At 43.2% G+C, this 27,233-nt stretch overlaps 1 protein-coding gene across 11 annotated transcripts in view; it reads left to right on the forward strand.

Annotated features, from left to right (window-relative positions):
- The window catches only part of DTNB (dystrobrevin beta), a 212,810-nt gene that overhangs the window by 40,051 nt on the left and 145,526 nt on the right, over positions 1–27,233 (forward strand). For all 11 annotated transcript variants that reach the window (XM_042803206.1, XM_042803209.1, XM_042803210.1 and 8 more), the window contains 3 exons: positions 18–172; positions 7,968–8,073; positions 21,488–21,654. In XM_042803206.1, coding sequence (XP_042659140.1) covers positions 18–172; positions 7,968–8,073; positions 21,488–21,654 — 428 coding nt within the window. The remainder of the gene's footprint in view (positions 1–17; positions 173–7,967; positions 8,074–21,487; positions 21,655–27,233) is intronic.

The raw sequence follows: 27,233 nt of genomic DNA on the forward strand, positions 1-27,233 counted from the left end.
ATTATATTTTCTTACAGATATTTTCTCTCAAATATCAGATTCAAATGGATTAATGATATTTACAAAGTTTGATCAGTTTTTGAAAGAAGTTCTAAAACTTCCAACAGCTGTGTTTGAGGGGCCTTCTTTTGGATACACAGAGCATTCTGTACGGACCTGTTTCCCACAACAAGTAAGAGAGAACAAAGCAGGATTTTTGTATTGCTTGCTAATGTAGTGCTTTTTTCTGAAGTCCATGACTGTGGTGGTTGTAGTGGGAATGGGGTTTGGAGGGAGGGGGGGTTGGTAATTCGTGCTATAGAACCTAAGCAGTTTTAAGAGAGTCAGTAAATTAAAATAGTATGTCTAGGTTTTAAGCAACTGAAGGATTTTGCACCATTTTAGTTTGTTCCCCCTCCTTGAAGGGATATGTCTGCTCCCCATCAGAACAACAGCAAGGACAACCTATTTCTTTTCTAAAACATGACATTTTTACTATTTTCCCTTGATTTTTCTGTTGTTCCTAAAGCTTTCTCAGTGTGTTAAGAGTATCAGTTTCAACAAATCACTTGCTAGTTGGTTGGGTCTGTATAGAATAAATACGGTATGTACACGTAGTTTATTTTAAAATCAATTTCACTGTTGTGCTTATTGGTATAGCTGCTTTTTTCAAAATATTGCCATTCCATGTAATGTTTGGAGTAGATGTTGTAGTAATGGTCCTAAAAGAGCTTTTTATTTCTTTATACATTGTAGTTGTAATTTAATTGTTCCAAGGATTTGTTTCTAATTTAAGATAATGTAAATGGTATAAATAATCCTTAAATCAACTGTAAACATGAACCTTGATAATTTTAGTTCTCAAATTAAATGTTCAGACTCTGGTCATGATTATGTTCCGGAAGAAATATTTCTGAAGTTTTAGATTTACAATTTATAGTCACTTTTTCTAAATTTAAGTTAATTAGCAATTAGTTTATTTGAAATACTACACAGTAAGAACGAGCCTTTGATTTAGGAAGAGGGCTCCAGCTCATCTGTGAGTTACTGAGGTCAGAGGGTTTTTTTTACTAAAAGCGTAATTAATAAATGTTTTTTTCTGTTTCCATACTGGCTGAGGCATTTGTGGGCCCATGACTTGTTCCCATGGACGTGCCGCCCTTTCTGTTGTGTCGGTGCAAGCTGTTTATGTGTGCAGGGAAATGGATCCCATCAAGTTTTCTGTATATGATGCTGCTGTTGAACATAAAACTTCAGCCTCACTATGGAGCTATAGAAGTCAGGCACCAGATTCGAAGCTCTGCGTGCCCTTTTCATCACCTGAAAAGGGACTGGGGATGCTGTTTTTGTTTTGTTCAGAAACCTCTGCTCTGGAAGTGACCATTTCTCTCTTACCCATAAAGAGAGGCTAGTGTAGCGAGCTAGACTTTGACAGTTGAGATTTCTAAGGTACTTGATGCAAATCTTGCCACGGTAGCCAAGTGAGGTGTAGTAACCGCCCGTGAGTATGAGCCAGCAGCGTGCCCAGGTGGCCCCAAGAGCACCCCGGCTTGTGTCAGCCACAGCGTGGCCAGCAGGACCGGGGCAGGGATCGTCCCCCCTGTACTCGGCCCTGGGGAGGCCGCACCTCGAATCCTGGGCTCAGTTTTGGGCCCCTCACTCCAGGAAGGACCTTGAGGTGCTGGAGCGCGTCCAGAGAAGGGCAACGAAGTGGTGAAGGGTCTGGAGCACAAATCCTGGGAGGAGCGGCTGAGGGAACTGGGGGGGTTCAGCCTGGAGAAAAGGAGGGTGTGGTGAGGGGGGTATCCATCTCTTCTCTCAAGTGACAAGTGACAGGACGAGAGGAAACGGCCTCAAGGTGCGCCAGGGGAGGTTTATGTTGGATATTAGGAAAAATTTCTTCACAGAAAGGGATGTCAAGGGCTGGCCCAGGCTGCCCAGGGCAGTGGTGGAGTCCCCATCCCTGGAGGGATGTAAAAGACGTGTGGATGTGGCGCCTGGGGACGTGGGTTAGTGGTGGGCTCGGCAGGGTGAGCCGAGCGGTTGGACTCAATGATCTGAAGGGTCTTCTCCAACCTGAACGATTCTGCGATTTGCACATGGGTTGTCTGCAGCGTGTCGTAGCACTCTCTGACTTTGTCTCCCATGAACAATAAAGCTAATTTTTCATAATGATTCAGTTTTAGAAATTTCCTTGCTCTTGGGATTCTGTTTTGCTGAACAAAATTTAGTGTTAAGGCCAGGTTCGTAGAGACTGGTAATATTTTTTTTTTTTTTTTAATTAATTCAGATATACACTGTACCCCAAGACAGTTCTTTCATTTACTTGACAACATTGAAGCAAACAGGTCCTGGGAAGTAGATGGATAATCTGTCTTAGATTTAATTACATTTTCTTATGCCTCCCAGATCTGAAAATAAGCTTCCCAGAGGTACTTCTGTGATATTCTCCTTTTACAGCCATCATTTTGCTGAAATTCTCTCCAGATGGCACTGGTGAAGCTGTGGGGCTTTAGACTTTGGCATTTATACGGTGGACATATAAGTTACATCTGTACTAGTTAACTAAACAGTGCCTTGAGCTGTTCCGTGGTCCTAAGGCCAACTGGAATGGTGTAACCACATCCCTGCTATTAAACTCTTATTCCCTCGAGCAGGGTGGTTACATGGAAACTGTTTATTAAAAAGGATTCCTAGCTGATATTAACACTTGATCTGGATGCTGGAATCATTTGGGGGAGTGAGCAGTTGAACCAGGCACAGGTTTAATAACATAAAAGCATGCATGATTGAGTTTTAGTGCCAGGAACATTCCCTAGTGTTACTTAAACTACCAAGAGACAAATCCTTCCTGGCCAGCTGTGGTTCCTGGCTGCCCGTGGAGGTCCTGGTTCTGGGAGCCACTTCTTTCAGGTGCCAAAGGCTAAAAAACTTACTGCTGTCTGAGTGGTGAGAGGGCAGAGAGGCAAAGAAGTGTCAGTGATTGTATACACCCTGTAATTCTGTTTCATTTCTGGGGTCACAGATGGAATAATTCAAACTTGTTGCCCACGCAAAATGGAGTTTATTGGGATGCTTTTGACAAGAGCTGCATTCTTTGTGATGGCTTCCAGATGTAGAAAGAGCTTCCAGTAAAAATTTACTATTCTAGGTCAAGTGGGTGCTTCCACAGATGTAAGATATCTTGTCATAATTTTCTTAAGACTTTTGTTCACTTGGCTACAATCTATTTGTTGGAGATGTTGTATCGCCATGACTTTCCCTGCCTTAGAATCTTTCTGCGTCTGTGGCACAGCCTGCCCTGTCGCTGCAGAGGTGGGTCCACTTCATATCTCATTTACAGAGTAGTTCCAGTGCAGCATTTCTGCTGAGCTGAGAAGTTCATTTCAGAGACGTGGGAGCCAGGAGCTTGGCTTCTATACCGTCAAACTGCACCTTCTTCTGCTGAAACTCAGCAGCACAGACTATACAAGCCGGCCTAGACAGGCTTTGATTTGTGCACGCCTTACACAAAAGCTCTGCTAAAGCGCTGGCTGACTCGGGCTTCATGGATGGCTGATAGCTGAACTGGCCGCACGAGCTTCACAGTGGTGTCAGGAGGGTGCTCAGGGTGTACAGTCTTGTTAAAGCGAATAGTAGGGATATGTTTATTAAGGACAGGATGGTCTTCTGTATAAAGGATGGTGGAAACATGCTCTGCTAGAGTTAGAGACACAGGTGGGGGGTCTGACACAGCTGCTTAGGGCGGTAGAACTTGTTTTGATCACTGTAGAGTTAAAAATCGCACCACGTCTTTGCTGGCTCAGGGGATGTGGTTTTATGCCGGTATTTTGTGGGGAAATATACGCATTAACATCTTGTTGAAACAAGCATGTTGGCAGTGTAACAATAAAACTGGCTGAGTTTTTGCTATTGAAGCAAGCCTACGGTATTCTTCTAAGTACAAGAATAGCATTGGTATAACCTGTCGCTGCACACACCTGCAAGAAGATCTGAGACTACAGAGCTAGTCAGACAAGTAGGTATGCTAACAGCAATTGGTAAAAACAATTATTAAAATGGGATAGAGAGTAAGCAGGTGATTACAGAGAGTATCTATGCATAAATATTTGTTCTCCCAGGGAGCATTTGACACTCATGGCTGGTTGTGCTTTCACATTTACTAATTTTATGTTCTTGGAGTTTGGAACCTGCTGCCAGTTTATTTGGTGGTTGTTGCATCACAGAGGGTGACTGAGTGAGTTTTTGTGGTTGCTCAATGGTTGGGTTCTGAACCCAGTAAGGAAATGTTAGACCAGCTAAAAGAAAGGGCTTGATCTAGGCTTCTTCTCTGACACACTCGCAATTTCCATGAGGAGGAGACTTTTGTTTGCTTTCCTGTCAAGTCAGCATTACCAAGAATGCCTATGCCCAGACAGATAAGATGTAGCAATGATAATGCTGCATGATTCTTTTTGGTTGATTGGTTGCAAAATATCCTACCTGTATTGGTGAAAAAACCCCAAAGCCTGTGTCCCTACTGCCCTCTCGTGAATTACCTGGAAGTTGCATCATTCCACACACGGGCTTTGACAACTAATAAGGTTCTCGCTGCTTAAAGGGAAGCAGTTTTTCTCTTTGAGGAACAACCATGTCTACAGCAGAAAGAACCTCTCCTGGTAGGTTTAGGTACTTCGGCCACTGTGTGTATCATATACTGCTGTCTAATCATAGAGTCATCGAGTCACAGACCGGTTTGGGTGGGAAGGGACCTTGAATCCCCCCCAGTGCCCCCCCCTGCCCCGGGCAGGGCCCCCTTCCCCCAGCCCAGGGGGCTCCCAGCCCCGTCCAACCTGGCCTTGAACCCTTCCAGGGAGGGGGCACCCACAGCTGCTCTGGGCACCCTGGGCCAGCACCTCACCCCCCGCACAGGGAACAATTTCTGCCTTAGATCTCAACTAAATCTGCCCTCTGGCAGTTTAAAACCGCCCCCCCTGGTCCCATCCCCACCTCCTGATCCAGAGTCCCTCCCCGCCTCTCCTGCCCCCCCTTTAAGCCCTGGGAGGCCACTCTCAGGGTCCCCCTGGAGCCTTCTCTTCTCCAGGCTGAACCCCTCCAACTCTCTCAGCCCGGCCCCCCAGGGGAGCTGCTCCAGCCCCCCCAGCATCTCCGTGGCCTCCTCTGGCCCCGCTCGAGCAGCTCCGGGTCCTTCTGCTGTTGGGGCCCCCGAGCTGGCCCCAGCACTGCAGGGGGGTCTCCCCAGAGCGGAGCAGAGGGGGACAATCCCCTCCCTGGCCCTGCTGCCCCCCCTGCTCTGGCTGCAGCCCAGGGCACGGGTGGGTTCTGGGCTGTGTGTGCACGGTGTTGGCTCACGTCCAGCTTTCCCCCCCCCCAGTTCCCCGCAGTCCCTCTCCTCGGGGCTGCTCCCCACCCCTTCATCCCCCAGCCTGTGCTGATATTGAGGATCACCCCGACCCCCGGGCAGGACCTTGCCCTTGGCCGTGTTGCACTCCATGAGGTTTGCTCAGTCCTGCCTGCCCAGGCCCCTCTGGATGCCATCCCTGCCCTCCCGCGTGTCCCCCACCACACAGCTGGGTGACATGGGTGAACTTGCTGAGGGAACCCTTGATCCCAAAGTCTATATCATTGATGAAGATATTAAATAATATTAGTCCCAGTATAGACCCTTGAGGGATTCCACTCATTACTGGTTTCCACATGGACGTTGAGCCACTGACTTTAACTCTTTGGATGCGGCCATCCAGCCAATTCTCGATCTAACACTCCATCCATCAGACGCTTATCTCTCCAGTTCAGTGGCCAGCATGCTGTGGTAGACCATGCCCGAGGCCTTACAGAAATCCAGGTACATGCCATCCGTAGCGCTTCTCTTGTCCACTGATGCGGTCACATCACAGAAGGCCATGAGATTAGTCAGGCACCAGTTGCGCTTCATGAAGCCGTGCTGGCTGTCCCAAATGACCTCCCTGTCTGCCGTATGGTTGGACATGTTTTCCAGGAAGATCTGCTCCGTGATCTTAACAGGCCTGGAGGTGAGGCTCCCTAGCGTCCTCCTTTTTATGCTTTTTAAAAATGGGTGTGATGTCCAATGGATCCTGAGTCTTGCCTCCAGAAATCTTGTCTGTCTGTGTGCAGTATTGATTATCTGGAGTAACCTTCGTACTCCTGTTCATGAAACAGTAGGAGAGATTTGAGCCAAGGCAAAACTGTGAACCTCGGAGGCATTTTTATAAAGTTTTACAGTACCCATCCACGTAAGTAAGTAATTATGTTCAGATTTGAAATGTGCAATCTGCACATCAGTTACAGACGATGCTGCCATTTGACGTCATGAGCACAGTGGTTCCTGGTTACGTGAGCAGCCCTTTCTAGTCTCCGACACCGCATACCACAATCCATTAATTCACAGGTAAAAACTGTAAAACAGGTAAAAAAACCCTCCAACCACCAGGTAAAAGCTTGGTTCAGCATATTTAGAGTGTTTCCTGGCCTTACTGGGATGTGCGTTTGTTAAAAGATGTTGGATGCCTTCACCCAAAGGGAGGGGAGGGGAAGGCAGGCTGGCTGTGTGCAGTTATTAATAGCCCAAAGGATGACTTGGCTGTGAGGAGGAGGAAGGCTGGGCTTGCCAGGCAAGATCCAGGCGCTCGGTCTTGTCCAGGTAGTGCGTCTGATGTCGGATCTGGCAAAGGAAATTCTTGGACTCTCTTGTAGGAGCAGTTAACTGTTCAGGAAAAGCTTTTCACTTGCCGAGCAGAGACTGGAACAGGGACACCTTATAAAAGTTGGAAGAAGTAAAATTAAATATTTCTTAGAATTTTCCTTAATGGTAACTCAGATAATTATAATTCCATATTATCTCTCTAGGGTAGTTAGTTGCAGAGGTATTAGATGTCTGTATTTGCCATTAATCATGAAAATACTGCTGCTTTAAATATAAACCTTCTCTTTAATTAAACCAAACCAAACCAAACCCTCAAACAAACCAAAGCCAAAAAAAAAGGACAAACCAAAAAAACCCCACACCTTAATTTTTGGTATGATGGTTGCAGGTGAAAGCTACAATTAGTTTCACAGCCCCTGGAAAACCAGCCTGGCTTTTCCTCTAGCTCCGCTTACCCTCCCTGTTGTGGGTGCTTTTTGGAGTAACACTGCCATATGCTGAGGTGAGAAAAAAGTGCCATCTGACCAGCTGGTCTTCTGCCTGCGAGAAGTTCTTAAGCATCTAGCTTATTGTATGCAAAAGCCAACGTATTCTTTCTTTGTATCAATAATAATATTCTTAGCTGGTTTTCTTACCAGTTACCTCCATCTGTTTGTATTTGCAACAGATATTTTCTTTTGCTCACTTGAATTTGAAAACTTAGAAATTATTGCTCTTAACATACCTGACTTCCTTTTCCTAATGATTTAATTTCATTTTTATTAATCATTGTTTAAAACCTTAGCCTCGTTCTCCCCTTGCCTCTTCTTTCCTTATTTTACCTTTAAAAAAAAAACCCAAAAAACCCCCAAAAAAACCTATAGGGATCGTATATGAATATTAACTGTAATTACACTTTTATGTGTGTCTACTTTTTTCAGTGCTGTCTGTATGTTTGAAATACTGTTTTTCTATGCTGTTAAATAACCTCCACTTGTGTTTGTTGTATTCCTCTTCAAAATAAGAATCTTCAATGGCAACTCAGGAATGAATCCTGACTGACTAGTCCTCCATTTCTTGGAGTCTTCTGTTCATCTGTTTATCATTTATTTTCGTATGATTATATCATGTCTATACTAATACCTTCTTTGTGGTGTAACTGTTTGCCTAATGCAGATTGAAACTCCCTGAGTAAAGAATTTGTGATTTTTATCTATTTATAGCATATGAAGTATTCCTGGTAGACAGAAGTTGAGTCATAGAGAGATTTTAAGGCTGAAGTAGTTTTTGGTGTATAAAATTGAAATTTTTCTTTAATTAAGTTCTATTTCTCTTTTCTTTGCAGAAAAAGATCATGCTAAACATGTTTTTAGACACATTGATGGCTGATCCACCTCCTCAGTGCCTTGTGTGGCTGCCTCTCATGCACAGACTTGCCCATGTTGAAAATGGTAAATGGAGTATTTTCTTGTTCAAAACATCTGGTCCAAGCAGGGTTTCTGTTCAACATATGTAAATATGCTGTCCTTTCTCACGTAACGAAGCACTTAATGCCTTCGTTGTTCCCACTGTAACAGTCTTAGTCCCAGAGTATTTAAGACCAGACTGTTGTTGGATGAAAAGTGTTCTATGTTTCTGGGACGAAGACTGATTCTTTATGAACTCATCAGGAACAATGCAGAACAAGATTCGTTGTGGAGTTCTAGCACTACTTGTAGTGGAAGATGAAGAAACAAGCAGCAGAAAAATTACATTCTCTAAATGTTCATATTTATTCTGAAACTTTTAAAAAAACTTCACTTGAACTATGCTTTAACATACGCTTTCAAGTGCTAACTCCCAAAGATTTTGGTACCCATTCAAATGTCTGTCTTGAGTAGCATTTGAGCACATGAGTCACCTCAGTGCTCACTATGGGAGGCAAATGCCGAGCTCCTCTCGCTTCCAGACCTTTTCTTAGCTAAAATTTCCTGGGTTTACTGCCTATGGAAACTATTTAAGGAGCAATAAGGGATGGAAAACTGAAGATTAACAGTGAGAAAGAGTGATGAAAGAGTCATCTGGCTAAGAGAGCTTTATGGAGTTCAGGGAAGCAAAAAGGTTTCCTGCAGAAGGTTGTGCAAGTGTTTTGAAACTATTTGTTGGCTTTAGTGGCCAAAAAAGTGGTGTGTTTAATTTCTTGTACAGTTGCACACAGTGTATGATTATGATGCTTTGTATGTGAATTCTAGGAAAAACAAAAAAAACCACAACATACCGATTTTTGGGGGTTTTTTCACCCATAAGCTAATCTTCATCTTTTGTTTCCTTCCCTACAGAGTAAAATCATGTTATCACCCTTCAAAACCCCTGCCCTACTAGTTGTTACCTCTTCTTCTGCTTTAATGCATTTATAGTCATTTCAAGGTGTATAGACTTCTTTCTTTTAAGACACAGGTAGATAAGCTCTAGACTCTTGGTTTTGCCTAGCTGTTTACAGGCACAGCTTGGCAGTCTGTCTCTAGCGAGGTTTTCATGATTTATATTCTATTCTCTGTTTCCTGACATTTATGCCTGTGACATGGTTAAGTATTGCTGTGATTTTGATGTGCTGGGTTTTGGCATTTGTTTCATTGTCTTCTCTTGATCCTCTTGCAAACTGTATCTGGTTGTGAATTTAATCTGCATTTGCTCAGCAGTGAACAAGATTGGAATTGCAATGCTCCATAGGCCTTTTCTTCCTTATTGCAACAGAAGCAAAAGGGAATTTTCCAATTGCTCTATAGGTTTACAGACATTTCCTGAGAACTGTGGATCTCATTAAAAAAGTGATTTTTAAAAGAATGTTGAAGGGAGCAAATTCATGGAGACAAATCTTATGGGAAATCTAGCCAAAAAGGTGAGAGGGTTGATCTAGGTAAAATATTAGGTAAACTACAGTACTGCAGTGTCTTACCCATCCTTATGTGACAGGCTGCACTAACAGAAGAGCAACAGCGACTTATTGCTTCCTCCCTCTTCCTTTATCCTTTTACCCTTATAAACTTCTATGTCAGGAAAAGCACACAGGGTGGAATAAATACAGTAAGGAAACAAGCAGTAAAATTGTTTATGTGAATTACAGGTCAAAAAAGAATAGCACAGAACTTAGGCAAAGGTAAAACGTTTGGACATAAGTGAAATGATGGAAAGATCTGGAGATAATCCGTAGTCTGATCTTTTTTCTGCTTGAAGGTACCTGGAGGAAGTTACCAGATACCCAGATTAATATCATCCTTATAGATCAGTGCATGCATTCCTACCCTGTCTGACAGCTTCTCTTGCCCGCATTGTGCGGTAGGGCTGCTCCCATGCAGACCCCAATCCAACCATCTTCCCTGGGAGCAGTTGCATAAGTGCCCCTTTTGCTGACACTTTCTTCCAAGCAGCCAGAGATTCTCCCCACTCATCTCTTCTGCCAACCAGTCCCCACTTTCAATCCTGTTACACATAGGCTTAGCATTCAGATAACTTGATACAATAACTTCTAATGTTTGTGGTATTAAAATTACATTTCTAGTTCTTATCAACCTCTTCTACAGCTGCCTCCCAAACTGCTTGATGAATGATGTCACTAACAATAATTTGTGCCATTGTTCTTGCCCTAAGTTATTACTTTTTTTCCTCAGAAACTTTTATTCTATTGCACGTGGTATTTTTGCTTCAGATTCAGGCAGCAGTTCCTCTGTCTGCATAAAAGAGCTGATGAGAAATCATTGCAGCTGATGTACAGAGGTATGTGGCAAGCCACAGCAGGCTTAGCAGGTGGGGAAGATCAAGTCTGGATTAGGTCCCTAGAGTAAAAGAAGTTAAGGGAGGCCTGGTGTTGGGGCCTGACTATGGGAGGGTAAAAATAGAAAATGTTAAGGAAAGAGACAGTAGAAGAAACGAGCTTGGGGATCACTAGGACATTTGGTAGGAAAAGAGACATTTAGGGAAGCCACAGCTCTGATAACAGATGTGCCCACTAAGGAAAAAGGAAGCCAGAAGCTTTTATAGTTCAAAGTCTGGGACAGGACATATGCAAGAGTTCATTGTTGCTATGGATCTGGATGGAATATCTCTTGTTAAATGGTAATTTTCAATGCTTAAGAAGCAGAAGATGGAAGGTATGAAGCTTGTGCTCACAATGGCTACTGCTTTGGATTCTGTGACTAAATTAATATGAAGTTACTGTGTAAGAGTTGTGTAGGTTTTAATATCTGCATATATGAAAATACCACAGATCATCTTTTACTTGGGTGTGGTGGTATGCTGTACTGTGCCTTCAGTCAGACTCGTCAGCCTTACAAGCCAGCCAAAACCAATCCTCTGATTGGGAGGAAAGACTTGGCCACAGGGATTCATTCTCTAGTCTTCATCCATTACCTGATAATGGGCTCCTGCCCCACGTGCATTCTTCTTTGAGAAACTGCCTCCACTTCTGATCCTGAGCAGTTGTTCAGTGCTGCGCGTAGGACTGCTCTCTCCCAGGACTGGCATGGTGGGAACGTCAGCACTGGGTAGGGTAGGGATTGGCATCTCCCTGGGGAGATCTTGAAATCTGAGACGTTGGGCTCCCAGACAAAATACTGGAGTTGTTTCACAGTTGTGTTCCACAATTAGTAATAGGGTTTAAGTTTCAGACCTTGATTTGGGCCCTTAATGACTTTGGTACACTTAGTTTTTAGATTTTAAGCTACATCTGGAATCTGTGTTTCAGCACTATGAAATTTTCTTAGAGAAAGGTTATCGGATCCAGTGTAAACTAAAATTTGCAGCAGTCATAACAGGGAGAGTAACTCCAATATCCACCCAGGTGCTGGAGCTTGCTTTACTAGGGCTGCTACGGAAGGTCTCTCTAGCTTTGAACCTCTGTTACGTTGTGATCTGATACCAGAGCTTGAGAACTGTGAAACCTCTCCACCTTTACCAGTGGAAATTATAAAGGCAGATCCTTCAGGTTCAGTGGCAAAACTTGGACAAAAGGACAGCTTGTGACAAATAACCTCCCTGCTCAAGGTAAACTTCACTCTCTAGAGTTACACAGGTTGTTTTAAATTTTTGGTTTTAATGGAGATGCTTTACTAGAGGTGCTGAACTGTTTTTTCAGAATCGGTTTGCAAGGCTGTAGTTGAGTATCCTGACATGTATATGAGGATTCTCCCAGGGCAGATTCATAAGAAAGTGAGGTCTTAAAACCAGTTTTGCCTTTTCCCTCATGAGCCTCACAAAGTCCAGCACTTGGGAAGGAATAACTCCATGCACCAGTGCACACTGGGGACCGACTGGCTGGAAAACAATTTGGCAGAAAAGGGCCTGGGAATCCCGGGGGACACCAAGCTGAACATGAGCCAGCAATGCCACCTCGAAGCAAAAGAGGCCAACGGCGTCCTGGGCTGCGTTAGGTAGAGGAAGGTGTTTGTTGCCCTCTGTTCAGCACAGGTGAGACCAAATCTGGGACACCGTGTCCTGCGCTGGGCTCTCCAGTACAAGGGAGACGTGGACTTACCAGAGCGAGTCCGGGAAAGGGCCACAAAGATGATTAAGGGACTGCAGCGTGTGTGGTACGAGGACAGGCTGAGGTGGGACTGCTCAGCCTCCAGAGGAGCCTCGGGGGCACCTTTTCAGTGTGTGTAAGCAGCTGGTGGGAAGCAGTAAGGAAAATACAACTGCGCTTTTCTGAGGGGTATCCGGTGGCAGGATGAGAAGCAATGGGCACAAATGGAAGTGCAGGAGACTCTGTTTAAATATAACAATGACATTTTTTTTTTTTATTGTGAGGGTGGTCAAACTCTGCGTCAGGGTGCCCAGGTTGCAGAGCCTCCACCCTTGGAGATATTCGGAACCCGGCTGGAGCGCAGCCTGCTCGGGCTGCCCCTGCTCAGGGCAGAGCTCCAGAGGTCCCTCCTGTCCTCGGCGCCTCAGGGAGTTTGTGATGCAATGACAATCCCATTGAATCGTTCCCTGAAGAAGTTCTCTTCCACCACAACTCTGTAAACAAAGTTGATCTGATAAAAGCGGGCTCACTTCAGAAAGATCCGTCCTTTAAGTTTGTGTCTTCGCTCCTACTGTCTTGAACACTTATTCCTCGTAGGGTCTGTTTGGCAGCAGTCTTGTTCTGGAGTCAGTTCATTTCCACCGCAAGTTAGTTTTCTCTGGATTGCACCATGTCAGAGTGTAATGCTTTTCTTCCCTAACCTTTCCTCCTAACCAGATGTTTGTCTTCTTCACAGCTTGTAAATATTCTCATTAATTACTCTGGCAGTCACTGCTGAGTTACTTCAGAGGCACTTGAACACCTCAGTTGATACCTTTAAAAAAAAAATCAAAATCCTGCAATTTCCTTGGTTATCTTTTCAACTCTGATATAAGCAAAAGGCAATTAAGCTCCGAACTGAGCTCGTTTTATTGTTGAAATAACATTTACAGGTAAAAAAATAACATACCTTGTTTCTCAAGGCATCAAATAAATTCCATGGATTGCTAGTATTGATGGAAACAAATAGGCCAGCCTGTTATTTTTGAGAGCCATCATCCCAATTTGCATGCTAATACGCAGCATAATAACAGTATGCTTTGGTGCAGGCATTCTAATCTGTTTAGTTACGCTTTTGTAGGAATAGGATCCTTTGTAAATGCAAGTCGAAGTTGTCTTCAGGCTATAGGCTTTGTTTTGCTCTCCCATTTACAACAAAAGGAAAATATAGAAAATACTATCTAGCTTTTAAACTTGCCGTTGCTGATATCTTATGCTTATATTAACATCTGTAGAAATACTTTGTTAGCTCATAGACTCTCTAGGGTAAGGATTGTATCTTACCTGAAATGCAACAATTTAAAAAAAAAAAACTAAATGTGTGCGGTAGGGAGAATGCAGTTCCTCTTTAGGAGTTCCCAATTTAAAAATGTTCCATCACATTTTTTTAACCATGTCAGCTCATTCTTCAGTCAGGTATTGTAACTCAAGCTCTGGCCACCTTCTGTGACAAATAAATTTTTAACTTGCCCAGAAAACCAAAATAATTTCAATAATTTCCAAATGGAATTGAGAATTTCTGCCTTTCCTAAAATGACAGCATTTGTGTTTAGCAGCTGCTAAGCAGCCTTAGCTGGGGGAAGTCTTTTACTTTTCATGAGGAAAGATAGAGCCTCGCAGTGGAATTCATTTTTGGCTTCCCTTTGGGAAAAAAAAAAAAAAAAGAAAAAGGCTAAAAAAATCCACAGAACTGCAGTGATGAAGCCATTTTTCTTTCATGGCTTTTTCGGGTTTCTTGAAAGGAGGAAGGTGACTTCCTAGGGAGGTGTGCCAGGTGTGCTGGTGTTTTGACAGGGATGCTGAAGCACATGGACCGTGGTTAAACACCCCCCGCCACCGTTATTCCCCGCGGGAGCAGCGGCCGGCTGGGGTCACGCTCAGTGCCGCGGGGCTCTGGCAGCTCGCGGGGGCTCTGGGGGATCTCTGCCCCCTTTCCCTTCGCTCCCCTCCTCGCTTGGGACGGGCTGAGCAGCCTTTTCAGTGTCCGGGTGGGTTGTGTTGCCATTTCTCTGCCTTTCCTGAAACGCAGGGGAAGCTTTCTTTCCAGAAGCAGAATTGCCTTCTTTTCTCACTTTTTCTTTCTGTGCTGCCCCAGGTTTCTGTGAATTCCAGCTTCCATTAAGAAATGTAATAGAAGCTTACAGACATACTCAGAATTATTTCAGCATTACCCCGATGGTGGTAGAGGCGTTCCAGTGTCAGGAACTCGTGCTTTTGATTCGGTCTGTCCTTTGCTGCTCTGAATGTATTGCTGACATCCATCAAGACACTACTCTTCCTTCCTTCCTTCCTCATTGTGATTTTGAGATGGTTTGTATCATTTCTTAGGAGCCAGAATTTTTTCAGTTTTTGCTTTAGGGAACCTGAACGTTTTCATGGAGGTCTGCGTTGTCCTTGGGTTGTCAGTAGGTAAACAAAAGGCTTAATAAGAAAAATGTAGCATTAAAGTCTCCTGTACTGGCAACAGACAATTTCCTGCACTGCCTGAGTTGTAAGTAGTCATTAAGGAAGACTCTTCTGATAGTGAACTCTTGCCCTTAAAGACGCGTAAACTATTCACGTTCTCCAGATAATTGCTTTAAAGAAAGGGAAAGGAAGCTACAAACTGCTGTAGACATCATTATAATGAGGAAGACTGCTACCCCTGTAAGAGGCACAGCGGCACTTGTAGGAGTTGAAACAAAGAGCTGAAAGCACCTGACAAACAGGAGCCTCGGCAGCCGTTCAGTCCATGCTGCCCTGGTACATTAATTCCCGTCTGGGGTGACTTGGGTAGCATAAGCCAATAATTCCGTGAGCATTTTTACAGAGTACAGCAAGATGTGAAGCTGCTACTCAGCAGAGTCTGCACAACCTAGCCTGGGTCCTGTGATACACTTGTGATTTTCTGTGCCCTGGTTAGAGCCATCATCTGACCTGGCACCTTGGAGTGTGTCCCACTGGTGATATTCTGTGAGTTTTTAAGCCCGACATTTCTTTTTTGGATACAAATCCTGTGATGCATTTCAGGCTCATCCTGTTTTTCTGGCCTCTAAGCTTTCTGATGGGATGGAGATTATTTTTAAAAGTGGCTCTACATAGGCTGCTGTATAGCACGTGCCAGATTGCTTCTGTTCATCATAACCTGCTGGTCCCATGGAAGTAGTCCATCAGATCCACGCGGTCCACAGCTCCCAGGTTGTAAAGCAGTGCTCTGCTGCAGTGAGTGGGGCAGAGCATGCTTAGTCCCAGAGGTTAGCTGTTGCTTAGTGGTTTGGCAGCAGAACACAGGACCAAAGAGTGTTTGGGTGTATTCACAAGTGTTAATTTAGACCGAGCAGGTCAGGTTCTGCTTTAGTCAGTAGGAGGGTACAGAATCCCGCTCTGCCACCCAAGCAGGCCTCTATCCACTGATTTTAGCCAAGGACATTAATCTCCTGGAAGAGATCTCTTTCTGCTCATTTGAATAGTTTCCATAGAGAAATCTGAAAGTCAAAGTTGAAACCTGGAGCTCAGCATGTATATGACATACTAGACCTGACTGTTGTGGTAAAATTACATACAGCTTTATAAGGAATGCATTATTTGGAGTAACAGCCTTTTTGTGTTCTTTTTAATCTCAGCTAACAGTATCATATGTATGTGTTTTACATTGTAGTAATAGAATTTAGAAGTTACGGATGTACACGTCAGTATTGCTGGCCTGTGTCTGCTAGCACAAAGCAAAATCTTGTAGCAGTATGTCTTGTTTACAGATGTAGCTATGAGTACCACATGTAAAAGAATAATATAACAAAAATTCGTATTTATAGTCATAGCAAGTTCTTCAAAGCATTTCTTCTTCAAAAGTAATTGTGTCTCAGCCAGAGTTTTGAACAGTGGGTTTTTTCCAGGTTTTCCCTGAAACATTTATGTGAAAATGTTGAATTATTACATCTTCATCATGCTTTAGCTTTCTACTTTTATAATCTCCTCTTTGATTTCTTCTCTTGTATTTTGCAGCTGTCATACTTTCATTTTCCTTTACCTGCTAGTTTTTTTAATGTCTTTGGGAATTTATCCTACAGAACTTAGTAAAAGCTCTGTTCCTTTCCCCTACTTAGTCTGTCTACATGTTGTTATTGATACTGTTTCTCCTACAGAAATATTGTCATATGTAAGCAGACAACCTGAATATGCTTTTCAGTTCCAGGTCAGTCCCTGACTGCATCTCTCTTAACATTCTCCTGTATTTTTAAAACTATGGGAATTTGAAACAACATGTCCAAAATATGGTCCCACAATTTTCCTCTAAAACTCTTCTTCATTATTTCATTTTAGCGATCTATAATTTATATTGCTATCATATTTTGGAAGCCCTAATCATATGCCCCCAGGGGAAAGGCATTGTCCAGACAGGGAAAAGACTGTTTTTTGGTATCATCAGTCAAAGTATAAGATAAAAGATGAATATATAGAGCCAGGGCAGTATATGGAGGTTTCAGGACAAGGAGGAAGATCGGATTTGGGGTTCGCAGCTCAAAGATTGGTCATGGAGTAAAGATACCTACATTTGGATACCTACATTTTTGTCCTTTGTAATGTGAAAACCTAAATTGTGTGTATATTTTGATGTTGGACAGCAAAGGGAACAGACCGAAGCAAATACTAATATAGAAGGAATAGCTATAAGGAGTCTGAGGTAAATCACAAGATGGCACAAGAAGGTCTTTGCATAAATTAGGGATTTATGGAAGAGAGCAAATGAGAAGTATCTGTGTGATAGAGGAGGGAAGAAGAGGAGAAAGGTCACATCACATTGTTCCAGTTTCCATTTGGAAGAATTTCACATGTCCTGATCAGAGAAGAAATGAGAGTAAAAAGAGGAGATTTGAATAGTGACCTAAATATTGGTGATTGAAGATTTGAATACTGATGGCAGTAATACCGTTAAGGCTTTGGTGGAAAGTTAAAGATTACTTACAGAAGAATTTTGGTGGCTGGCATAGTTGAAAGAAGAGGACACAGCGTTTATAGGTGAGGTTGGTTCTGTGACGAGATTGATTTCGGGGATACTCTGCAGTGCAGGAGCCTGAGCAGAGCTGGTGATGCTGAGGTGGGTCCGATGGGTGGGGAGTGGAAGGACGTGTCCCACAGTGCAGGGCAGAGCACTTGGGAGGGAGTTGCAATACAATGACAGTCACTGGCAGTAGCAGGTGAAGAAAAAGAAGGGAAAGCAAAAACTTGCCGAACACAGGTGTGTGATCAGGAGTCAGAAAAAGGAGGAAAAGCCAGACAGGAGAATTGGGTTCCTGGTCCAATCTCTATAGCTCCTGCACTTTCCACAGGGAGCTGGTCTGACGTCAGGAGGGAAGGGAGGAAGGAGCAGGTTGTCTTTCTCAGGAAAGACCCAGTAGGAAGTTCGAGTCTGGCAGCCAGAAAAAGGAATGACCAAAGACTTGGATGCAGTGAAAAGTGGAAAGAAGCTTAAAACTCCCACTCCCATATGTGGCAGGGAGCCTTGGGTAAAGGGACACCTTCAAAAGAGAGGAAATGTTCCAAATGTTCCAATCACGGAGGCAGAGAAAACAAAGCATGAGTATTTTGATTAGAACAAGTACTTCAGAGGCAGGAAAGGAAGAGTAGGAAGGAGAGAGGAAGAATGGACGGGGACGTGAGGTGAGCTCCTGCGGTCCGTGAGGTGAGCTCCTGCGGTCCGTAGGCAGGAGGGATTGTGGTGGCTCAGGTGTGACTTGGAGTTGGGCACGTCAGTGATGGGGAAACCATTTTCCATTGACTGCTTCAGGGCAACTTCAGTCCACCTAGATTTATTCAGATGGGAGCATGGAAAGCGATCTGACAGAAGAGAAATAAAGTTTGCAATCTGGTATTCCGTGGCACTGAAAAATTAATTTAAAAAAATGGGAAAAGAGTAATACCTACATTTGTTCATGACCTAGCACCTGCTGGGGAAGAAGACAGCAGGTTGGTGCTGGGAGGAAGCATGCTGTTCCACTTCAGTGATTTGTTTCCTGTCCAGAGCTAAACTTTGGCACTTTCAGAAAAAGAAGGAAGACAACCTAACAAAAAAAAAACACCAAAAACCCCACAAACCAACCAAGAAGTGCACCTCTTTGGTTTCTACCTTGATGGCCAGATACCTTGCCCGTGATTTAATAATCTCTGATACTGATTGTTCCAACCTTCTCTTTAGTAATCACTTTGAGAGCGTGCTTTTTGCAGCACATGGAGTGCTGTCACCATTATTATTTTGCCTCATGTTTAATTTGATCAGCATGTTGTTAATGCTTTCCTAAATCAAGCGTATCAATTTCAAGTTTTTGATTCTTCGGTTCAGGACACTGTAGTACTTTTGTCCCCTTTTCATCAGTAGCAATCCCTTCTAAAGGCATGGAGTCAGAGGAGATAAGAGACCTTTTTGAGAAGGTGGGGGAAGAGGAGACAAGGTGAAGCGGTGCGCGGAGCTGGAGACCAGCTGGTGCCGGTACCTTGGCTTTCAGCAGGGCAGCGGCCCGGTGCGCGGGCTCAGCCGCGGGCGGAAGGGCAGAAAAGCTTTGGGAGCCTGTGACTTCCCCCACCGCTCTTTCCAAAGGCAAACTCGCACGTCTGGTAAGCGTGCCTGCAAGATCTGCCTCGCTGCTTCTCAAAATCCTCTGTCAAAAAGTTTCGGCACCTCTTTGGGCCTGAAGCTGGGGCGAGATCAGTGTTTAAATACTCTTAGGGTGAGAAAGTTTTTTTTTCCCTGATGTTCTATTGCAGTTTAAACCCTTAAGTAGCCTTTTTTTGGCCACTGGCTCCGGAGAATGTATTGCTGGTTTTGTAAGTACCTCTTGCATGTCTGATGGTACCTTCTCACAGTCTGCTCCTAGCTGTCTACTAGATGTTGTTCAGACAATTCCATTGATTTCTCCTGTACACATAATTAACCCCCACCTTCCTTGAAATGCCATGTCCCAAACTGGACATTTTTGGGGAGCATTCTGTATATTTATGAAAAATATTGACCAGTGTGTGTCCTAGACTAAAGCCCTTTGCTCCTTAGATCTTTGCGTTATGACAGTTAACTGCTCTCTGGTCTTTTTCCAGTGAGATTCACGTCCAAGTTACAGTCCTTTCATCTATGTATGTGTATTTCCCTCTGTCACAAGAATATCATGGGAGACCAATTTTGTAAGAATTGCTGAGGTAAAATGAAAAACTGATGACATTTGATGCCTGTTTTCTATTTTCAAGGTCAATTACTCTGTCATGGGGAAACATTAGGTTGATTTGGCAGATGTTGTCCAAGGCTTATTTCTCTGTTGGTCTTCAGGGGCTTACAGTACTTTGCTTTATTATTTGTTCCAATATGTATTTTACAAGTTAAAATAACATGAGAAGTCAATAGTTAGATATGTATCATTTCACACCCTCTTAAGGATCATAATTACAATTCTTGTAATGTCCCTTTTAAATCCTCTGCTAGTTTTTTCTCATTCTGTTTTTCTAACTTTGTCTCTGAATATTTTAACCCTCTTTAGTAATTTGTCCCAGTTTTCACTTTTGTAAACTTCCTTTTGAATTCCGGTTTTTGGGGATCTCTTAAATTTTAGCCACATTGTTTTTTTACTGCAGTCTCCTCTTTTCTCTGCACTGAGATAGTTTATGTTTGTTTCTTTAGCATAACTTTTTTAAGGAACTGACAACTCTCCTAACCCATTTTCCTCTTGAATTGTTTCTTCTTGTAGCTTACCTGCTAATTCTCATGAGTTTACTGAAATCTGCTGCACTGAAGTCATGTTTTCTCCCCTCCACTTCCTAAAATTCACAAAATAACTCTGTTGGCATGTTAACTTAAGGTCACTTGTCATTTTTTCAACCAGTTCTTTTCACTGTTTGATACAAATCCAGAAGTCTTCCTTTTCATTGCTATCTCTACCTCTTCTATATAAAGAAAAAAGTCACCAGCCCCTCTGCAGCCCATTCCCAATGGGCATTTGTATGTTGAGATTACCTAGCAGGATCAAGTCCTTTGCTTTACCCAGTGTTGCAGCGTGCTACAATCAAGCGTCATCCACCTGATCATCTTGGCTTAATTATCCATGGCATTCCTGATCAGGTTAATGCTCAAGTGGTCGTTGCTTTAGTTGTTACCCCTGTGTGTTTTCAACAGTTTTGGCACACGCACCCACTAACCGAGGTAGCAGGCACTTTGGCACCGTGTAACTGGCCAGACCTTCCCGCAGAAGCGGTATCTGTCGACATTAACTCTACTGCCCTGTGCAGTATTGCACCAAGTCTCAGATAGAACAGCTAAGTCATAATTTTTATCACAGATCAAAACTTCAGACTCTTTCTAATTATTCCTCTTACATCTTTCAGTAGTTGATAATAGACGTATCTTAGAATTTCAGGTGACTGACCAGTGAGCTGCTCTTGTCTTCGGTGGCCTTCACTGTAGCACAGTTATTTATACATGTCTGTAATTAGCTAGTCCCTAGACCCACAGCAATGCTAAACCATTTGCTCCTGTAATTCACCTTGACCTTCAGCCTTCTATTCTGTTTCCTGTGCCTCACCTTTTAAGATGCATTTGACATAAGGTCTCTCCTTTACCTCATTCTCACATCCTTCTTTTGTTTTTTTCTGAAGACCTCTCTCTTAAATTGAGCAAGTCTGTGATTGATTGTTCATGAGTAGGACAGGGAAGAAGCATTTATTTATGGTTTTTTAGCCTGCTTCTGATGTTAACTCTGTATGTCATATACCTAATTTAATTTTGCAGTTCTCGAGATGTTAAGATTTAGAGGTATGTTGGGGATTTCTTCAGTTGAAGCTACAGAGGTACAAGAGGCAGCTCACAGCTGGGGAGGAGCCTGGGAAGCTCCTTGGTGAGGGGCTTCAGAGCAGCAGCCCCTCGCGGGGCTCTGAATTTGCCTCTCCTGTGAAAAGTGCTCTCAGCTGACTCTAGGGCACAGTGATCTCCTTAGGCAGAAATTCACCGTTGTGAATAGAGCCCTTCTGCTTTCCCTGCCCGCTCGTGTGCATTCTCAGTGGTATTGGACTTCCACGGAGACTTCTGGGTCTGAGTGTGTCCGAGGAGGGACAGATCCGAAGAAGAAATATTGAGCTTGTCAGATGGAACTGCTATGTTATGGTCAACTTTAATTTGCAGTTCATCTTACAAAAATCACCTGCTCTGCACCCCCAGTCCGTGACCTGCCCAGAATAACAAGTTGGTTTAGTGGTTAAGACCGGGGGGGGTTTTGGAAGCTCCAATGAAATTTGATGGTCAAGGTTTTCCTAAAGGTCACTTATTACTTTTTTTTTTTTTTTTTTTTCCCCTCCCTTCCTTCCCCATCTCCACCAAGTCTTCCATCCCGTGGAATGTTCGTATTGCCGGTGTGAAAGCATGATGGGTTTCCGGTACCGATGCCAGCAGTGCCACAACTACCAGCTCTGTCAAAACTGTTTTTGGCGTGGCCATGCAAATGGTCCTCATAGCAACCAGCATCAGATGAAGGAGCATTCCTCTTGGGTAACTCACCTTTGTTTGTCGTGCTGAAACAGCCACCTCTGTACTAATTTATTCTGAAAGTTAAAGTGTTTATAGTAGAACTGCACAGTAGGACTTTTAAAGGTTTTCAAATAGCAAAAGCATATAAATAGGTAAACTGTACTGTTTTTATTAGAAGTGATGTTTATTTCTTGATGGTTTTCATTGTATTCTGTGCTGTTTAAAGCACACAGGACAGTACCGTCCTTCTCAAGGCCTTAACATGTGTGTTTTCTTCTTTTCACATCAGTCCTACTTTTCCTATGTTTTCTCCTAGCCTAAAAAGACTCCCCAGAAAGGTTAAAGGGGTTAGCATGAATGCTGTGCTTAAAAATGAATTTTATCCAAGTGGCATCTTTAAAGATAGTATTTCTTTAAGAGAAGAATTTAGTATTGTCGTTGTCCTGACAATGTAAATATACGCATTGAAAGTTCTTAACTGAAAAGCCTTAAAGAAATAGTATGAGAAATAACATCCAGTTAGATGACTATATAATTACATCTCAGAAAATAATAGGCAATTTTAGATATAAAAAACCTATTTTATGGCAAAAGATTAAACCCAACCTTTTGATTATTCAAAGAGAAGTTCAAATGATGATTGGATTATAATTAGTAAATTATCTTCATGGGGAAGAGTCATTATAGTACTAGTGTTTAATTTAGAAAATTGGGGCTTCATGCCATTCAGTAGTTGGAAGGCAAAGATAGGAAAATTGGGTCTTAAATATTGTCCTGTTTTTAACTATGTGGGTAATAAACTTCTGGAACGTTTGATGTGAACTATTTGTAGGTTATTATTCCCTTAATACATATAAATCCAGTCTGGATTTTTCAACACAAAGGCATATCTAAATAGTAGCTCTAACTTTAATGGAGATATTTCCTTCTGGAGTCTCTGACCCGTGTTTGCGGTGAGCCCGGTGAGACGGGCTGTGCCCCATCCTGGCACTGGCATCTCCGACTCTGCGTTTGTTTTGTTCCAGTGTTAACTTTTGAGGCATTGGAGCCTTACTAGGCTGTACAGAATAACTTGGTTTTAAGATATAATGTGATCTGTAGGAGTGGGAAGTTATATAAATGGAAAAGGAGGATAGTCAGACTATCAGTCTTCTGGTAAATGAAACAGCACGGGTTGTTGCGTGATCTGAACTGCAGGACTGTCAGAACAATCCCTCGCTTTAGTGTGGACCAAACTCTGCCAAGCAGCTCCTAAGGTGAGGTTTAGGAGTCGACACAGACGAGGAACCATGCCTACTAGCAACCTGGTGCAGCCACCTCGCTTTGGAGATCAAGAATTCAAATCATCTGCCATCAGGACCAGGTGGTGGCTCTGGAACTGCTTCCTCCCTACTCTTCAGGTGGAAGGAGAAGAGGGAATTGCACATACGACACTAAACAAAGCACAGACGTGGAAGGAGGGGAGGTACTGGGAAATGGTTTTTACAGAACAAAAGGAAAGAATGTTTGAGAGAAAATAATGATAGTTGAGAACCTTGAAAGAGTCTAGATTTTAATGTCTTATCTGATGAAAACATTGATACGTAAAAACAATTGGTCCAGGAGCCCGTAGAAGGGAATTTAGCAGCAGTGAATGTGGCTGCCTTGTACAGAAACAAGGCGTAACTCATACTAGCAAGAAACTGCAGCAGTAGGTGAACTGGAAGGGACACGTTTAAAAGTCGTGCTTGTGTAAATCTGCTTTGGAGGAGGTTCGTATGGTACAGCTATGGAGCTGTGCCTGGACGGGAACCGAAAGAAGAAAAGGCATGAGGAGTGAAGGAGATATTTACATTTCTTGTTCATCATAGGCAGAATCCAAATCAAAGAAAGATGGAATTAAGAGGCTAAAGGTTATATAAAGGTGAAACAAAAGTCAAAGATGGAAATTAAGGACAAAAATGGAGAAATTTGAGGGATTTCATAAGACAATCACGAGGAGCATTTATGTTCCTGTAGTCTAAAGTAGTATTTCTGACTCTAGCTCTAGAAACTTACTTTTGAACCTTTTTAACTATTTGCTGGGTTTTTTAATCAGCCAAGTGTTTTAAATGGACTGAAAAACTCAGGGATATATAAAATACTGCTACAGACTGGATTATCTCCTATAAACTGAGCGTGGAAGAGGGTCTTTTAAGAGAGGTCACGCACATATTGTTTCTTTTATTTTTTTAAAACTTTTGCAAATCTTCTGTGTTAATTTTATGCAAATTGAAAATTAATCTTTCTTAATTAAAAACAACAAAAAAAATCTTAGTTTTGCATTTGGGCTGTATTGCTAGTTGAACGACAGACAGTGCAACCCATCAGTTGGTGAGGTTGGGGAATCCAAAGTGTGTTTTTCACGTCAGTCTTTTGTAGGACCCTTCTGCTGGTGCTGCTGGTGGAGGGGCAGTGCTGAACCTCGTAAAAAGATGAAGAACATCCAGCAAAGGGAAGGAGTTTGAAGGTGTCTATTCTGGGTCACTTTGGTTTTCAAGAAAGATGCAGTTCAGTACAGAAAATTGCAGAGTTCTGAGGTGGGACTAAGCAGCCGCAAAGTTTCACGAAGGATAGGTGGCTGGGGGAAGTTCTGCAGAAGGCAGTTTGGGGAGCAGGGCTGTTTATGAACTGAACGTGCCTCAGTGATGTCGGCGTGTTGTGAGAACACCACAGGGGTGTCTGGAAAGGAAGAGGCGACTGCCCGACGCGCGTCGTGACTCCGGCGCTCTGCTGGGCGCTGGTGCAGCGCCAGCTGGCGGGGCATGGCCTGCTTGTGTTTACTCAACAATCATTTCTCGAGAGAAGACCCAAGGACTCCTCCTGGCCAGATCTGCAGGGGCTAGCTGGTACTCTGGTACAATAAAAAAAAAAAAAAAATTATTTTTCCTGGGTTTTCAATCCAGCCAAATCTAGTTCAGTCATGCATGGTGTATTTTCAGAGTTTTGAAGCCCTAAAGACCAGAATAAGCTTTAATAACAAGTATTTTCATAAAGTTATTTTCCTGAAATTCTGAAGTGCCTTTGATAACTTTGTAATACTATAAATCACATAGCATAGTGATTTTAAAAAATATATATATATTACTATAGTGAATTTATATATATATATTTATATATATGTAAGTGCAGTTAGAAACCTCTTTTTGAAAGACAAGTTTTGCTGTGTGAACACACTGCTTGTTGAGGCCTGTTTGGGGGGGGGGGAGGAACAACTTCAAACACTTTCCAAATTTTTCCTTCTGGGCTACTTCAACTTTGTTTTTATTAAATAGCCTTAAACACTGATTCATTTAGTTGTGTACATGCAGCACAACTGAAAATCAAATTATTCCTTTTGAAAGCATGTAGATTAGTCATTGTTCATTCTGTTTATTTTTTGTTTAGTCTGCTAAACTTAAACAATCTTTCATCTATAAATTTCAGGTAAAATGCTAAAACAGCCAAGTTACCCTGAAGGCTTATGCCCTAGGGTGTAAGTTTGGATGGCTAATTATCAACTGTAGTTGAGTTAGAAGGCTCTTCCTGCTGTAAATAATGGAACGTTTGTTATTTATAAGCACCCTTAACATGGTGGCTTTGGAGTACGTATCCACAAACCAAACACATGTTTAGTTGTTTCTATAGTGATAATGTCTATGGTTTCCGTTGGGAAGTCATTATACTGGGTACTAATTGAATCTAAAACAAAAGACAGACCCTTTCATCTACCAAGTTAAAGTCTAGCAATACTGTAAGTAGCTGTTAATCAGATTTTGCTGTCAAAATTACATCTCTTATATTTCTGGTTCATTTAATTTCCCATTTAGACTACCTTAAAGTTATTAGATATCTTTGAACGTGTTTTTATTCAGTCCCCCAGAAACGGGCTGAAAGGGAACACGGTATTGAAGGATGTGCTCTGCATCCCTGTCACGTTGCTGGCTATGTGTGGGCTTCCCACCATCACATGGGCTCCTATTTTCAAATGATGTGGGGGGAAAAAAAAAAAAAAAAAAAACCAAACCAAAAAATCCTCCAAACCTGAACCCAAACGTTCATAGTTCTGCATTTTCCAGCAGAGGGCACGCTGCCCTCGCACAGCCGGCCGGCCTGGGCACCCAGGGTCCGGCCCCCGATGCCGTTTCCGTACGCGCGTTCCCCTCGCTTTGCTCACCGTTCGCCTTCCTTCTGCTCAACCCGCCTGGCTGCCCAGCAAGTCCTCTGCTCGGAGAAGTTCTCCCTCCACTGACTTCCAACACGGTTTTGGCTCGCCTGCCCGTTTTCAGTATAGAGGGGTGGAGGTGCTGCCCCGGTTCGTGTCTGCATCCTGTGCACCTCCTGACATTGCAAGTACCAGCAGTGAAACCAGGCAGATATTGGACAGGGGAGGGGAAAGGAAGAGAAACGGCTAACTTTAAACCTCAATTTTCAAACCAACATTCTTGCCAACCAAGTTTCAGTGCCGTATTTATTACCTACAGATTTCTAAGCCCATTGTAACGGTTGTTTACTGGGCCCTTTTGGTAGAGGTGGGTGTGATTTAGAAATGGACAATTAGAAAAAGGTAGAAAGACAACTTTTGGTAATGTAGTTTGTAGTTTCCTGCTTTTTAATTCCACGATGGGAGTTTGGGGGGGGGGGCTTTAACAGATGCAGCCTTTGATAGGAAGGCAGGTGGACAGAAACAGCATCTATAAACTATTCTGAAATGAAAAGGGTCTCGGAACACACAATACGGACGCAACGGGTTTTCAAGCACATGGCACATCACAGTTGCGTTTTACTGATGATTTCTCACATCTTTTGCACATATAACACAATTTTGCAGTGATAGCTCTTGCTAACACATTAGTTTTCCCAGCAGAAAGCGCTCGGTCCATCTCCCCCAGCCCCGTTTGTGCAGACCTGCCAGCTCCGCGGGTGACGCTCGGCCGGCTGCAGACCCGGCTCAGTTTTGTCTAAACTTGGCTAAGACCGTGCGCGCTCGGCACCTGCCACGTGCCTTGTGGCAGGTCCCTTCGCAGGGTCCCCCGGTCCCCCAGGGCCGGAGCCGAAGGCCGGCTCGCGGGAGGCTGAGCAGAGGAGTTGAGCGGTTGTTCTGGTACTTACAGTCACTTTTCCAGGCTGGTTGCACACTTAGGCAGGCGTCACTACAGAAGTTAGATTTTGTTCGTGCTTTATGTATACCCGTCTTGGATAAAACCGTGATTGTTAATTAAGTAAAAATGTAGAATCCAGGACAGCCCTTGGCTGATGCATCAGTGATGCGTTTACTGGAATGACCGAACCCTGAGTGGTTTGCATTTGATTCTGACTGAGGATGAGTGCCACAGGGAGCGTGATTCAGTGGTTAATAGGAAAGGTATTTTAACCGTCCCTTGTGGCCATGTGGGATGTGAAATCACCTGAAGAGCGTACAGTGCAGAGCCAGGGTCTCCTTCAACTTCCTATGTTACAAAAGAGAACAGACATTCCAGCCTCTCAGGAGAATTTATTTTGCCTTTTTATGAGCTTCCTCTGGAACCCGGAGAAGCCGGATGTGCTTGCTGGTAGGTAGACACTGTTTTGGATCATGAAAACTGCGTTTGCTGCTGCTGCTT

The sequence above is a fragment of the Tyto alba genome, unplaced genomic scaffold, assembly GCF_018691265.1.
Source record: "Tyto alba isolate M040663 unplaced genomic scaffold, T.alba_DEE_v4.0 Super-Scaffold_40, whole genome shotgun sequence".
Classification (NCBI taxonomy): domain Eukaryota; kingdom Metazoa; phylum Chordata; class Aves; order Strigiformes; family Tytonidae; genus Tyto; species Tyto alba.